The sequence below is a fragment of the Spodoptera frugiperda genome, chromosome 21 (assembly GCF_023101765.2).
Source record: "Spodoptera frugiperda isolate SF20-4 chromosome 21, AGI-APGP_CSIRO_Sfru_2.0, whole genome shotgun sequence".
NCBI lineage: Eukaryota > Metazoa > Arthropoda > Insecta > Lepidoptera > Noctuidae > Spodoptera > Spodoptera frugiperda.
The window spans coordinates 2462217-2477908 of NC_064232.1; the positions used below are offsets into that span (position 1 = coordinate 2462217).

Below are 15692 nucleotides of genomic sequence, written 5' to 3' on the forward strand. Positions count from 1 at the left end.
AAATACGTGAGTAAGCCGATAACATAATAATTAACATAAAGAAGTTAAATAAACATTGACTCTACATAAAGTAGTTCACAAATACGCGAGATGCGTCACTTTTGCTATCAATTGTTTTTATTGATGAAGCGACAGAGACAGTGAAAGAGATAGCTCTTTCATAACAAACTCATACGTAGGTTTATTTGTATGCAAAAAATATTTGTCAGAAATTATTTATATTTACTATTGTAATCTTAAAACACAACACTACCTCCCATTAAAGCCGTGGCAGATAATTTTAGAACACCTTTAAAACAATGTGCACCCCCAAACTTTGTCCCAAAATAATCTACTTTTATACGAAAAACGGTTACCCATCCAAAACCCAATCTCTAAACTTTGCTTAACCGTGTAGCTCAAAATCAATCTTAACCTTCATACCATACTCTAATCCCAACAAAAACCCATTACCTATTACATAAAAAAAAACGACCACCCATCCAAAACTTAACCTCGGAACCTTGCTTAACCTTATTAGAAAAAGACAGGGATTGAACACTCGCCGTCACCTGATCGTAATCCACGCGCATGGTGGCGAGGGAGCGAGTCATCTCATCCTGGACATCCGCCCATACTTCCCCACTCTCGCGCAGCAATGTGTGGGTGTAAAGGGGGGTCTGCGGTACCTGCGTGAACTGACGGATCCATGGGCTGGACATCACCTGGAAAACAAATAGAAAAAAATATGAACTATAAAATCACAGTTTACTCATGTATATTAATGGAGAAAAGCTCTAATTGGGTACTCTATCCTCGGTCAAAAATAAATTATTACAACTTTTCAATACAATAAAATATTAAAAAATAATCACACTCTCATTCATAAATTTGATGAACTATTTAATTTTCGATTTTTTCTAGCTAAATTTCTAGAAATAAGTCTGCTATTTGACGTCAAAAACTTATGACGTCATAACGCACTATTTCATACAAAGTTCATAGAAAATATCGTTTTTGACGTTTCGAAAAAAGTATTGAATTTGACTAGTAGGAAAGTAGCCTAGCTTAATAACTAGGCGCACTTGCTTAATAAAAATGTGAATAATGTTACGTATTTAAAAAAAAAAGTTTTTGCTTTCAGTAGATGGCGCTAGTGAGGTTTGTGATCCTGTCCAAAATTGGCTAGACACTATAATGAAATGAAAAAATCTTTACTTAGAATAATCTGGGGAAATAGTCAGGTCAAACATTATAGTCGATATACAATAAACTATATTTTTTATTTATAAATAATACTTAATTTTTTAACTTTCGTGAGACAGACTAAAATAATAAAGTATTATGTTATCGGCTTAATCACGTAACTGTTTGACGAGGAACTCGACTAGTTTCAAGCCATGCTAGAGGCTCATATTCATGAGTAGCATTCCGCGACACACGACGCACACAATTCCTCGTCAAATAGTTACGTGAGTAAGCCGATAACAGAATAATTAAGTACTTACTTGTTGAATAGTCAACCGCTTAGCGGGATCGACAGAGAGCATCCCTCGGATGAGATTCTTAGCCTCAGCAGATACGTTCGACCACTCTGGCTCGGGGAAGTCATACTGCCCTAATCTGATTCGCTGCAATAATAAAAATAATCATTCAATAAAAAAAAAACAACATCATCATCAGCAACCTATAAGTGGCAGACCAAAGGCCTCTTCTCATACGGAGAAGGTTTGAGCATTAATCACCACGCTTGCTCAAGGCGGGTTAGCGATTTCAAACTTATAATTAGAAATTGTAAGCCCAGGTTTCCTCACAATGTTTTCCTTCACCGTTTGTCAGTGGTCAAAGTCAAAGTCAAAATCATTTATTTCAAATAGACCAAGAAGGCACTTTAGAACGTCAAGGTGTCTACATAATCTTAAGAAGTACATATAACTAATGAAATAAACACAAACTCAAATATATCGGGGACTGAGGACACTAGGCAGAGCTCGACTTTCTACTTCGGAACTCATAATTTCTCTTCCACATTCGGAATCGGCTATTGAGAAGGGGGGCAATTGGGCCCCCGGTCGTGTCGAAGCATGGCTCTCCTACGCTTAAAAGTATTATTATAATTATGGTTTGGTTAAGCGAAGATTATCATGGCTTTGAGTCCCGGTGTAATTTGAAACTAGTCGAGCATTCCTCGAAAAAAAAAACTTTATTATACCGTATATTTAAATCGCTATTACCACATATATTGTTTAATCAGTTTTGGTATTGTGATAAAAAAAAACAAAAAGTTTCTTCAGGAAAGTTGTTTGTATTCATGAGTACAATCACGTGTTTAAATATCGTTCACTAATTACCAGTCACCCAATATACGAGATATATAACATACATACATATCGTCACGCCTTTAACCCCCGAAGGTGTAGGCAGAGGTACACAGTATGGCATCTAATGCCACTGTACAATGCACACTCACTTTTCACAATTTATGTTGGAAGTCCCATGTAAGAGAGATATAAAACCTACCTTTTTCATCCCTGGAGATATGGCGAGCCCATGGTTGGAGTAGAAAGGTGGGAAGCCACATAGGAGGATGTACATCACCACGCCAAGAGACCAGATGTCGCAGGATTTGTCGTATTTCTCTGGGCCTAGGACCTGGAAGGTAAAATTAATGATTAATTTTTATTATTACTTGTACTGGCGGCTCGCCCCAGCTTTGCTTGGCTAGGTACTATTTCCTAATGTTCCCGGTGAATACAAACACAGCATTATCCATTTTGGTCTAATAGTTCGATAGTTTTGAGCTTAAATTGATTTTTTTTTTAATATACCATATTATACTGACTGTATTACAAAACGTGTAACAAAAAGGGGGTATACATATCAAGTGCACGGTTTCTAGATAACATAACAAACGATACGGGAAGGGTTTTTTAAACTCATGTTTTCATGGTACCTACCAAGTTATGAATTTTTCAAATCGCGCCGGCGCGCGAATCAAAATTAGGTAGACAGGTACTAGGCGATCAGATTGACAGAAGAAATGTTTCGTAATATTAGCGAGTGATCCCTGTAGTGTTGTGACACGTTTGTATGATTTAAAATCAAGAACCATGCGATACCAAGTATTTTGTACTATTTTTTTTAAACGTATCTTAAGCTGTGTAGAGATTCTATTCAACCTGTATTTATCAGGGCTTCTTGATGTACGAGTATATGGGTATTTTGTTACACTTTGTATATGCTGACGCATATATATACTGAATGTAACTCAAGTCGTTTCACAGTTTCTTACACGGAGTCCTCAGGCGAGGGAATTCCGTGAGGATCCCAACCATAGGGTCAAAACATATAAATTGTGTTAGTTAAACGTACAATTTTATCATCACTATCATGTCTTCTTACTGATTGATACAGTGTCATTGTTATATATTGTTACAGTGCATGTTGTGACACCTTAAAATGTTGTGCATTTAAATTAATTATAACATAAGTGTTTAGATGTAAGTTATAATGTAACAGCTACTGGTTGTCCAAATAAATAAATAAATAAATGTTTTGGTGGGGAAGAATCATCCAATGACTTCTCCTGTCTTGGGCGAGGCGAGAGAAAGTGTCAGACTCTTACTGCCTAAAAACCACCCCGTTACTACTCTTGCTTTTCGAGCCGGAGCCCCGGGAAACCCGATAGGTAATCCGTAGCTCCGGGACTTTGAAACTCTGGTGTGGCTCGAAACTAGTCGAGTTACATCGAACAATTACGTGAGTTGGCAGTAAAAATACAATAATTTTATATCTTTTATTACAATAAGACTTTTCTTACCTCAGGAGCGACATAGTAGGGTGTATAGCACGGCGTTTGAAGGGTATCAGCAGGAGTCAAGGTTTCTTTAGCGAAGCCGAAGTCGGTGAGTTTCAACACAGCATTGGGTTGGGTACTGGAGTAGAGCAAGTTCTCAGGTTTGATGTCCCGGTGGGCAATGTTCGAGTCATGGAGATGACGTACTGCTACGCAGATTGAGTGCATGATCTGTTGAAGTAATTATGTAAATAATTAAACAAAAGGTAAATTAGCAGATTTATTTTGATGAGTGTTATGTATTTTTTTTAATAGGACAAACCCGCGTCATCCTCCCATACCGTTGCAACTCCTGTAAGCCAGGATCTACAGTAGATATAACCATGAAAACACCGGGACATTGAAGTCCGACGCGTCCCAGAGACATGAAATGTGATGTATAAATAGTTTTTTTAATTGGATTTGATTTTCAAAATATTCAGCTACAGATAAAAGTCGGACAAAAAATGTGTTTCGGAGTCGTTCCCGGAATGGGAAACTATAAAAAAATGAAGTTTGAAATTTTTCCCAGAATAACGGTAATATCAAAAGAATCTCAAAACAACATTCATGAAATTTAGGCGCTATATTGTAATAGTCTTCGGCACGTAACTTGGCAATTTTTTTAATAATTAGAAAGTTCCGCCAATCGCACAGGGTTTGATCCTGACAAGCATCTTGAAGACGTTGCGCTGACTATTGAACATTCGCGTCCGCGATTTTTAGGTGATAAAGTTATTTTCTTGAAAAAAATGATAACAAAATCTTGCCAAGTTATCTGCCAACCTATATACCTACATGTGCACCTGTACCTATCTACCATCTGGGATTAAGACTATTGTTTATATAATACAGTAATCAAGTCAGCAACACAATTTTTTTTTTTTAAAAAAACGTTGCCCCACACTAGGATTTTCTCCTGTGTCGTGGGTGCGTTTACAAACATACAAGTTCACATACACATGACACCCAGACCCGAAACAACAATTTGTGGATCACACAAAGAGTTGCTCCGTGCGGGAATCGAACCCGCTACCCGTTGCGCGGCAGCCAGTTGCCCAGCCACCGCACCAACCGTGCAGTCAAACAATTCAAAACAATTGTAACTCCTCTAGTTTTGTTTTTGCTACCATCAGGAGATCCGTTGCATCGTTTGCCCCGTCTCATAGGAAAGTAAATAACCTACCTCAGCAGCCTGTCGTTCAGTGAATGCTCCTTCTCTGTTATCCTGTATCCTCTGGAAGAGTTCCCCTCCATCCATGCACTCCATCACCACGAGGAGACAGCCACGACCTCCATATGAGTTCTCGTACACGTCTATAACCTGGAAACATATTAAAACATAGTTATAAAACTAAAACTAAGTCAAAGTTAAAGTCAAGGCATTTATTTGAACTAGTTATGATATTTCATCTAGTGACTTCTTCCGGAGCTGCAGACTACCTAGCGGGTCTACCGGGGCTCCGGCTCGAAAAGCAGGAGAAGGAACGGGGTGGTTTTTAGTCAGTAAGAGTCTCATACTCCCTCTCGCCTCGCCCAAGGCGGGAGAAGTCATTGGATGAATTTCCCCCTTAAAAAAAAAAAAAATCTAGTGACTTCTCCCGTCTTGGATGAGGAAAGACAGTGTTAGACTCTTAGACTGAGTAAAAACTACCCCGTCTCTGCTTTTTTACCAGAGATGTGCTATGGTACGTTGCTGTGGATGCGTTTGGCTTCCACCAATCATATTCATTGGTTTAACATTGGTGATAACGGACTCAGCTAAGCTATGTTTTTTATATGGAAAGATGCGTGCTATAGATGTGTGCTATAGATGGTTTCGATACATCGCATACTCGACCTGCGCACGGTCACATAGTTTTACGGCTTAGCTATTACATCTTCGTAGCATAGCTACATAGCACATCCCTGGCGGAAAATCACCTTTATATGGGGGCCGCGGTAATTTATGACGACTTTACTCGCAACCGCAGTCGGAATGAACCACATACAAGTACTTGACTAAGCCCTCAGAACAAATAAATAGCGAAAAGTATTTTTCAACATTTGATGGGTCGAGCTTGTCTACTATCTCGCCTGATCGTAAGTGATGATGCGACCTACGATAGGAGCACGTCTGCCCATAAGCAACCTATTCACTCGGGCTTTGAAGACAACCAGGATGGGTATCCATCAGGAAACAGTCTCCGGTAAAGAATTCCACTCCCTAGTCATTCCCTCCCCATTCGTACCTTCCCAAGTCATTAACACATTGAACGCCGTGGTGGTCACCGGTGACCGACGTTAGCGGAGGATTTGCCTTCAACAGTTTTCTATAGACAGTCAAAGACTTAACTTTACAACCGCCAAATAATATCATTAACGATTTATTTATCAATATGTGACGTCTCCATATAAAATGACGTTGCAAATTATTTATTATAGAGATAAGAGGTTATATCAAGACTCCGAGCTGGTGTGAAACTTCAAAGTATAAGTTCATTGAATGATAGTCACGTGCTGGGTCACAGTCTGATTAATATAACTTCGTAATAATTATATGGAACCGATCTATTTATTTTTATTATATTAGGTACTAGCTACTTCCGCGCGGTTTCACCCGCTCTGTTTAGCTTCTATCGGTTATAGCGTGATGTTTTATAGCCTAAAGCCTTCCTCGATAAATGCACTACCCAACACAAAAAGAATTATTCAAATCGGACCAGTAGTTCTGGAGATTAGCGCGTTCAAACAAACAAACAAACAATCAAACAAACAAACTCTTCAGCTTTATAATATTAGTAAGTATATGTAGATTAAGAACATAACACACGTAACATGCATCGCTCCAACACAGCAATTAAATTTGAACTTTAAATCGTATGCCGTATGATATATTTCATAACGCAAATACAAAAAAGGCGACGGCGGGTGGCCAGTGCACGGTCCTTTTGAATTGTAGTTGGGGCGTCCGTGCGCTTTCAGCGTACGGTCTGCACGCTGGAAGCGAGCGGGCTACGTGCTTACTACTCGCCGAAAGCGAGCTTGCACCTCGCGGGCAACCAACCGTAAGCATGCTGGCAAGTAACGGTAGCTACAAGTGCTGCCGGCTTGCCATGCTTGTTGAATATGCTATGACTTTTATTCTTGAAACCGCTTTAAAAAAACCTAGACGTGTTTTCTTTTTATGAAATAGGGGACAAACGAGCAGACGGGTCACCTGATGGTAAGCAATCAGCGTAACCCTGCACCTGCAACACCAGAGGAGTCACAAACACGTTGCCACAAGACATCCACTACTGAACATAGACTCCAGTGAGTTCCAGATAAAAGTTGAAAGCGACTTGCATAGAGCCGGTCATTAAATAACTATGTCGATATAATCTAAGAGACGGCATGCAATTATAACGTTATCAACAAATGCGTTGTCGTAGAACAACGATACAGATTTCATACGCAATTGTTAGCTTATCAATGTTATCAGAGAGCACATTGCATTTCACTCAGTCGGGAATGTTTATCTTAAACCATTAGCTGGTTAGGCGCAGTTTGACTGGCTTTAATGCTGGCTTGATAGTAGGTAAGGTAGTAATGAGATATCGATTTGAACAAATAGCGTAGAGTCAATAAAGTATTGAGTATTGAGTCTGGAATTTCGATTAAAAGATTTCGAATGGTATGTTAAAATAATGGATGGTTTGATTAGAAAACGAATATCAGTGATGGCCACCTTTGGGATAAACAACTTTATCGATCTCAACTTTTAACCTTTCCGGAGCTGCGGACTACCTAGCGGGTTTACCGGGGCTCCGACTCAGAAAGCAGGAATAGGAACGGGGTGTTTTTTAGTCAGTAAGATTCTGACACTCCCTTTCGTTTCGCTCAAGACAGGAGAAGACATTGAACGATTTCCCCCTTGGAAAAAAAGGAGAGGTCTTGTTTAGCAATGGATATCTTCTGGCTAATGATGATGATGAATAAGGTCGACCCCAAAAGCCATGAGCTTATTTATGTAAGAAATCTGGTAACAACTTTGAAATCCTTTTCTTGAAGTTACCTTAAAAGGTACTTCAATAATTTGGGTTCTAAAGGGATTCCGAAACTAAATTCTGCATAAACGAAGTCACAGACGTCAAGTTAGTTAGTCGACACAGATGAGTTCATTCGGGATATGACCAATTCATTTATTTAAAGTCATTGTTTAACTATGAATCGATGAAGGCAAGCAACGCCCATTGCGGTTTAAAAGCGGATGGATGACTAGTTTAAGAACTAGGTACGTAGATTCCAATTCTATTGACTATTTTTGGATGTAAAAAAGATGGATTTTTCATTAGGTTTTTAATAAAATCAGAACTTATTGGATTTTAATTGCCAAAGAGGTAGACAGAGGAGATGTAATATACAATCTTTCACCTGTTGTTATGAAAATTTTTCACCTGTTATGTTATGAAAATCATGTTACTTTTTGTTATGAAAATCATTCAATGACGTCTCCCGCCTTGGGCGAGGCGAGAGGGAATGTCAGACTCTTACTGACTAAAAGCACCCTGTTCCTACTCCTGCTCTTTGAGCCGCATCGTGAATATTTTCCACGAAATAAAACTGTGGAAATCGCAGTAATTCGCTCTAGACAGTTCGTAGCTCTGGAATCTCATGTAATAGGGGGTGAACCCATCACCATACGTCGGGATAGTTCCAAAATCTGTGTTAAAATATGTGTGACGAACGATAATTTTGAAAAACTAACCAATTACTATGATGGAAGGTGGACAGACGACCTGATAACGGTCGCAGGGAGCCGCTGGATGCAGGTCGCTTACAACCGGCCTATCTGGATATCATTGGGAGAAACCTATGTTCGACAGTAGATGGCTTGTACTGATCTGATGATGACCAATCATTATTCAACGGCCAAACATTATTCAACACCAGACTACCACAGTTACCTGATATCATTAGGCAATCGTGAATATTTTCCACGAAATAAAACTGTGTGTTACGTCTACAATATTCTTCATCAATCAAATAGGCGATCAATCATTCTGAGTTGACATTTGAGGGGGTTAGGAACTTTATAGGGTGGGGGGAAGGGTGTCAGACTCGTCTGAGTGATGGGAGTTCGATTCTTAGGTGGGAAATTTAATACTCATTAGTATTTTTAGTGTAAATTGTAATTTAGTTGGTAGTTGGTAGAGTTGTAGTAAAAACCACTACAAGGGCAAGGGTTTTACGGTTCGACTATCGAGATGAGACAATCTCAGTATGTAGTTAGTTGCGAGTAGTCTGGAACTGTGTCATCGTTACTAAAGGTAAGCCTCCACAGGCATCTATCGTACGCATTCCGTATGACGTCAACAGTACGCATCGCATTGCCGATGATGCGGTCCGTACGACGGCGGTACAGTGGACGCAGTTGTATGAGATTCTATACAAGACAAGCTAAAATCCGTTACGTGCGATGCGTACAATGGGAGCCTGTGGACGCTTACCGTAAAAAGTGTGTTTCAGAATCTCATTTTTGTTACTAACAACTTCGACAAATACCATTCTGAATCTGGCTTTCTACCTGAACCGTCATGCTTGCAACCAGATACACTACAGAAGCACTTATTCTCATTCTTTCTTCCTTTATAAACGTCCCTTAACCCAATAGCTTTTTTTTCGAGGGGGGAAATCATTCAATGACTTCTCTCGCCTTGGGCGAGGCGAGAGGGAGTGTCAGACTCCTATTGACTAAAAACCACCCCGTTCCTACTCCTGCTTTTTGAACCGGAGCCCCAGTAACCCGCTAGGTAGTCCGTAGCTCCGGAAACCCAATAGCCTTGGTTGTAAAATTTACCTGTACAATATGAATACAGCCTCGTGCTCTCCAATGCAGTTCCACCTCGCGGCGTGCCTTCGTGTTGTCGTGCAGCACCTTCAAGGCACGCTTAGCTCCTGTCGACTTCTCTTTGCATTCTACCACCTGAAATGAAAGAAAAATATCATGTTAATAATGAGGAAACCAGAAAAAAAGGAGTATTCTCCTGCTACCAACTTAGTTCTCTTATAACATTAACCTTGATTTTGGCCACTATGGGCGTCGAATAAATTAAAGAAGGCGGGTCGACTCTTACGACACCCACATAAAGGTAGAGCAGTGCCTCTAGCCAAATGTCTCTTTAGCGTTGGTCGACAGAGAGAGTAGAAAACTCAATGTATGGGGATGACACTGACAAGTGTCAAAATTTATGTCAATCCTGTACAATTTAGTTTTCTATTCTACAAGTAGACATGCGCTAAATGCCATTTGGCTAAAGGCTCTGGTGTATTATTACTCTGCGATAGCCTGATATAAGAAAGTTATATTTAATTTTTGTTATTATATTTTAAAATTGATGAAAAAAGCTTTAGTTTCCACTACGTCAAGTCCCACCGAGTTTACCACCAATTTTATTGACATAGAACCAAACAAAAACATTATGACTGTGTGACAATGTACATATTTGCTTCTGCTCATCCCCTTCGGAGAATAACAGGTGCTATTTTATATTTAACACTTATATTTATCTCGTATTTGTATTTCAAAATCAAATAACAATATTATACGTCAACGTTGTTATTCTGTGAAGTTTAAAATGAGTCTATTGTTATAAATACACTAGCGGACCCGACAGACGTTGTCCTGTCTACACGTCTTTAATTTGAAAATTTGTCGGATCCAATGTAAAACATTCCAAAATCAACAACTACTAATAAATTAAAAATTAATTAAAAAAAATTGTCCAGCGGACAAAATTGTGAATCTAAACCATTCTCAGATCCCCTTGAACACACACAAAAAATTTCATCAATATCGGTCCAGTCGTTTAAGAGAAGTTCAGTGACATACACACTTAGAGAAGAATTATAATATACAGGGTGTCCCTGAAATCGACGTCCAACGGGCACTAGATGATCAGCAAGATTCCAACTGTTATCAGAAAAATATAAAAAAAATTCTAAGTCCTACAGTTTTCAAATTACAGTGACTTATGTGTTATCCACGAAAAAGTACACCCTGTGCCAGTCTTTTGACTCTTGTTGCTACAAACCTTAATTTTTTCGTCTGCAGTCTTCCTTACATTATCCTGAATAGTGCTCCAGTAATATGGAATCATAAATTCTTAGCCAACTGCTTTAGATTGGAAAACATTGTTAGTTTTAGAGGAACCAAATACTCTGAATAAAATTTTCACCTTACTTTAAGTGACTGTACTGAATAAATTATGTATGGCGCTAGTAGTGGCAAATTTCACCAAAGTTGGCGCATTTAATGAGGATTCTAAAATGGTATAGCACTTTGCACATTATTTCTTAAATTCGACACAAAAAAAGATTTTTCAACGAAATTCCGTTTCGATGAATTTATTTGAGCTTACTAAAAATTCTTCTAGTGTACTCAAATCATTCGTTATAACATCGTATGCACTAGACAACACTTTTCACACGATTTGTTATCATCATGTTGAATTTGTTATCAACAACATTGTCTGTCTACTCATGATTTCGCTTGAAGCATTCGTCGGCAATATTACTAGACTTACTAGAGGAACTGATGTTGTGTATCATGTTTCACTAAATAATATTGAATGATTGCAATATGATGTTCATAGTGCATCAAACACATTATCAAATGTGTAGTAAAATCAAAAGGAACGGACGCGGCAGATTCATGTACACAGCATATCGACGCGGTAGTGGTATGGTGTACATGAGCCCTTACGCTCAGTTACTCTGACGAGTATCACCATCGAGAAAAAAAAAAAAGAAATTGATGAATCCTCCGATTAAGTTACGTGTTCATGCCTTGTGATTAAATGCGGGACGAAGCATCAAATATTCTTTAGTTTTTCGAGACAGAGTTATTTGCACCGGTACAAGGAATTGCAGGTAAAGCAAAAAATAATTTAAAAAATAAATAATCAACACGGCGCAAAAAAGCCAGTGCTCAGCTAAAATGCCGAAGCCCGTGTACGATGGCTCGAGATGCACAACACCAGTTCGTCTAGCGATAATATTGCCGACGAATGCTGCAAGCGAAATCACGGGTAAACAGACAATGTTGTTTGACAAGAGATCCTCGCTGATTTTCAACATGATGATAACAAATCGCGTGCAAAGTGTTGTCTAGTGCATACGAGGTTATAACGTATGATTTGAGTACACTAGAAGAATTTTTAGTAAGCTCAAATAAATTCATCGAAACGGAGTTTCGTTGAAAAATCTTTTTTTGCGTCGAATTTAAGAAATAATGTGCAAAGTGCTATACCATTTTAGAATCCTCATTAAATGCGCCAACTTTGGTGAAATTTGCCACTACTAGCGCCATACATAATTTATTCAGTACAGTCACTTAAAGTAAGGTGAAAATTTTATTCAGAGTATTTGGTTCCTCTAAAACTAACAATGTTTTCCAATCTAAAGCAGTTGGCTAAGAATTTATGATTCCATATTACTGGAGCACTATTCAGGATAATGTAAGGAAGACTGCAGACGAAAAAATTAAGATTTGTAGCAACAAGAGTCAAAAGACTGGCACAGGGTGTACTTTTTCGTGGATAACACATAAGTCACTGTAATTTAAAAACTGTAGGACTTAGAATTTTTTTTATATTTTTCTGATAACATTTGGAACCTTGCCGATCATCTGGCGCCTGTTGGACGTCGACTTCAGGGACACCCTGTATATGTGGGATAGGATTTTTAAATAAAAAAATAATAACTCTTCTTCTATTTTATTTTCCGTCTTAACGTCTTCGTGCCAATCACCATGTGACGTCTTTCTTCCATTCGCTTCCTTTCATCGTCTATATCCCTCTCTTTCACACATAACACTCTCTCTTACACTTCCTCTTGCGTTCCGTTTCCCACATATATATAAAGATTTATAGGTAACCGGACTAAATGACTAGCGGTTTACTCTCGCCTCGCCCAAGGCGTGAGGGATTGGCACTGGAGTCACTGGATTTGATTTGGTGGTCCAGCGGTTTCCATTGAAAGTGTGCGACCAACTGCCGATCCCCCCATCGAATATGGTCCGGATCGGACAAGTGATGGTTCGGTTTTTCGGATTATCTATTGGTGCTTTTACAGGTTCCTAAACTTTGTTACATTTATTTCAAAAAAATCCAAAAAGAAATCAATCAGAAAATTGCATATAGTTAGCGGCTTAGAAACGATGTGATAGTATATTTTATTGTTATCTCTTAAAAGATAAGGCTAAATTCTAATATCTACGGTTGGTATTGTTGATCGAAGTATCTACGTAATGCAATGACACAATATTTCACAATGACGCGCTAATGTTGTACAATGATGACATTACAAAATCAAATACGTCACGTTTTCCTTGTGTATTTAATTTTGCAAAATAAGGTTTTTTAAAAATGAGATCAACTGGTTAAAACATAGACATCCGAAACACCAGAGGCGTTACAAGTGCTTTGCTGGTCTTTTAGGCGTTTAGGGATTTGAGAATTGTCGGGGATTTGCAGATTAAAACTAATGTTTAACAGCTTACTCGCGTAACAGTTAGACGTGGTAACCTGACTGGTTTCAAGCCACGTTTGGGACCCATATTCATACATACGCGACATGCAACGACACCTTAGGACATTTTATAGTTAGTTATAATGATTTTTATATGTATGTATGTCTGTTTATGAGTAAACTATGACGTCAGAGCACGTATAAGAAAGTTTGCAATCTAGAAGTGGGTCAAGTTTGCCGCATTATAGTCATGTGCCAAAAATGTTAGCGTTGGCGTTTTATTTATTATTTTATGTAATCAACAGATATGAGATCATCTTAAAATTTAAGTGTGTTAGAGCCATGTTTCGGTGCGAATGGGCTGGCTGGACCGGAGTGATACCACGGCCTTACAGTATAAATGAAACAACATTTGGGTTGTGTTTCGTTGTGTGAGTGAGGTTACCGGAGGCCCAATAACCCCTTCCTGAGTCTTCTCAATCCTTAAATTCCTAAACCCCCAAAAGCCTGTAACTCACTTCTGGTGTTTCGTGTGTGACTTACTGAGACATTTCCGAAAATCCCCAATCATCATACAGCATCATCATCATCATCAGCCGAGAGACGTCCACTGCTGAACAAAGGCCTCCCCCTTAAAAAAGGGGGGGGGGGTTGCCATAATCCCCACGCTTGGCAGGCGGCTTGGGGACCGCAGTTAGGTCGCCGATAGAGAATGCTGCTGCCCATTCCTCGGTGGCTGGTCGCAGTTTTAGGACGTACCCGGGTCCATCATCATACAACGCGACCCTCGAATCGAATGTGACGGAAATCACGTTTCGAATTTTCAAAAATATTTTATCAATATTATTGTCGACCACAAAACGAACTTGAAATCTTGCTAAGACGTTCTGTAATACCTAAGAAATGACGTTTCTTATTTGGTGTAAACCACAAATAACAAACGATAAATGCACATTACACAAAGGAACACAGAAAAACAACATTACAACAAGCTATGAAGTATGAAGACACTATATATGTATATGTATACTATAATTTTATGACGCAGTACAATGTGTCAGATACAAATTAAATAATTTAATGTACTACGTATTTTGACCGATCGGTCGACGTATTTACAACCGCATGTTTGCCATTCTATGCCATAAAAATAGTCATGTAAAACATAACAAATATTTTTTTTATATTAAACGGTTTTAATGAGCTCTATTCTACCAATCAAACCCTATCGCTTCGCGTTACCCACGCGCCTCATAAAGCCTTCAGATCACAGGACCCAGCAGGGCTGATGCCGACCCGGAGCTGCGGACTGCCTAGCGGGTTATCCGGGTTTCGGCTCGAAAAGCAGGAGTAGGAACGGGGTGGTTTTTAGTCAGTAAGAGTCAACCACTCCCTCCAACCTCGCCCAAGGCGGGAGAAAACATTGGATGATTTTCCACCTCAAATGAGGTAGAAAAAAATTTAGTGTGTACCAAATATTAGATCGATATGTCGTCAGGAAAAGAATAAAATTGTTATTACTTTTGACCCAAACCACCGTTTGAAAAGAGCGACTAACTATTACCAGTTACCAAACACAGCTGTAACATGCTATGCTCGGCTGCAATACTAATACTACATCAATGAATCAATGACTAAACTATTAAAACAATTATCTCATTGACTGCACATAGTGGCGGCAAATATGATCAGGCACGTGTTTCTACACATGATTGACTACAATGTATCATGTAAACTAGATTTTATTATAACTTTCGTAAGACATACAATAATTTTATTTGCATAGATAAGTAAGAAACATCAATATTATAAGAGCCTAACTATACTAACAAATAAATCATATTAACTAAATAATAATAATAACTACAGCTTAAAAATACCTTAAAAGAAATGAAAAGACATAAGTACCAAATTAATTATTATGTTATCGGCTTACTCGTAGCAGCACAATAGTCGCCGCATCGTGTCGCGGTATGCTGCTCATGAATATGAGCCTTCAGCATGACTTGAAACTGATTGACGACAATGTATAATGTAAAATAGATTTTATTATATTTTTCGTGACACATACTGATTTAATTAATTCAAACTCGTAGCACCGCAACGTTCTCAGTGTCTTGTCGCGGCCTAGTCGAGTTCCTCGTCAAACAGTTACGTAAGTAAGCCGATAATATAGTAATTAACCTTTCGTCTGCTGCATAAGAGCCACAATAGAAAATACGCTGTCTCGCGTAGATCTGCGCTCACGGCATACCACCGTTTCTGTACGACTTTGTAAGGTAAAAACTTCGTGCTTGCCATTTCTGGGGTAATTTTGAGTGATATGGTACAATTACTTGAAACTTAAGATCAAACTTAGGACCAAACACAAATGTTCTCAATGTAC

General features: G+C 38.7%; 1 protein-coding gene and 1 long non-coding RNA gene across 4 annotated transcripts in view; both read right to left on the minus strand.

The window, feature by feature from the left end:
* The window catches only part of LOC126912025 (uncharacterized), a 166943-nt gene that overhangs the window by 55116 nt on the left and 96135 nt on the right, over positions 1-15692 (minus strand). The gene's annotated exons all lie outside the window — the stretch shown is intronic.
* Positions 1-15692, minus strand: part of LOC118280217 (MAP kinase-activated protein kinase 2) — a 61208-nt gene that overhangs the window by 4925 nt on the left and 40591 nt on the right. Inside the window, exons 2-7 of one of the 3 annotated variants that reach the window (XM_035600107.2) lie at positions 9636-9761; positions 5001-5138; positions 3800-4006; positions 2500-2631; positions 1488-1610; positions 546-704 (exon numbers count right to left, since the gene is read on the minus strand). In XM_035600107.2, coding sequence (XP_035456000.1) covers positions 546-704; positions 1488-1610; positions 2500-2631; positions 3800-4006; positions 5001-5138; positions 9636-9761 — 885 coding nt within the window. Of the gene's footprint in view, positions 1-512; positions 705-1487; positions 1611-2499; positions 2632-3799; positions 4007-5000; positions 5139-9635; positions 9762-15692 lie in introns of all 3 variants that reach the window. The other 2 variants (XM_050702072.1, XM_035600108.2) reach the window with 2 other exon arrangements.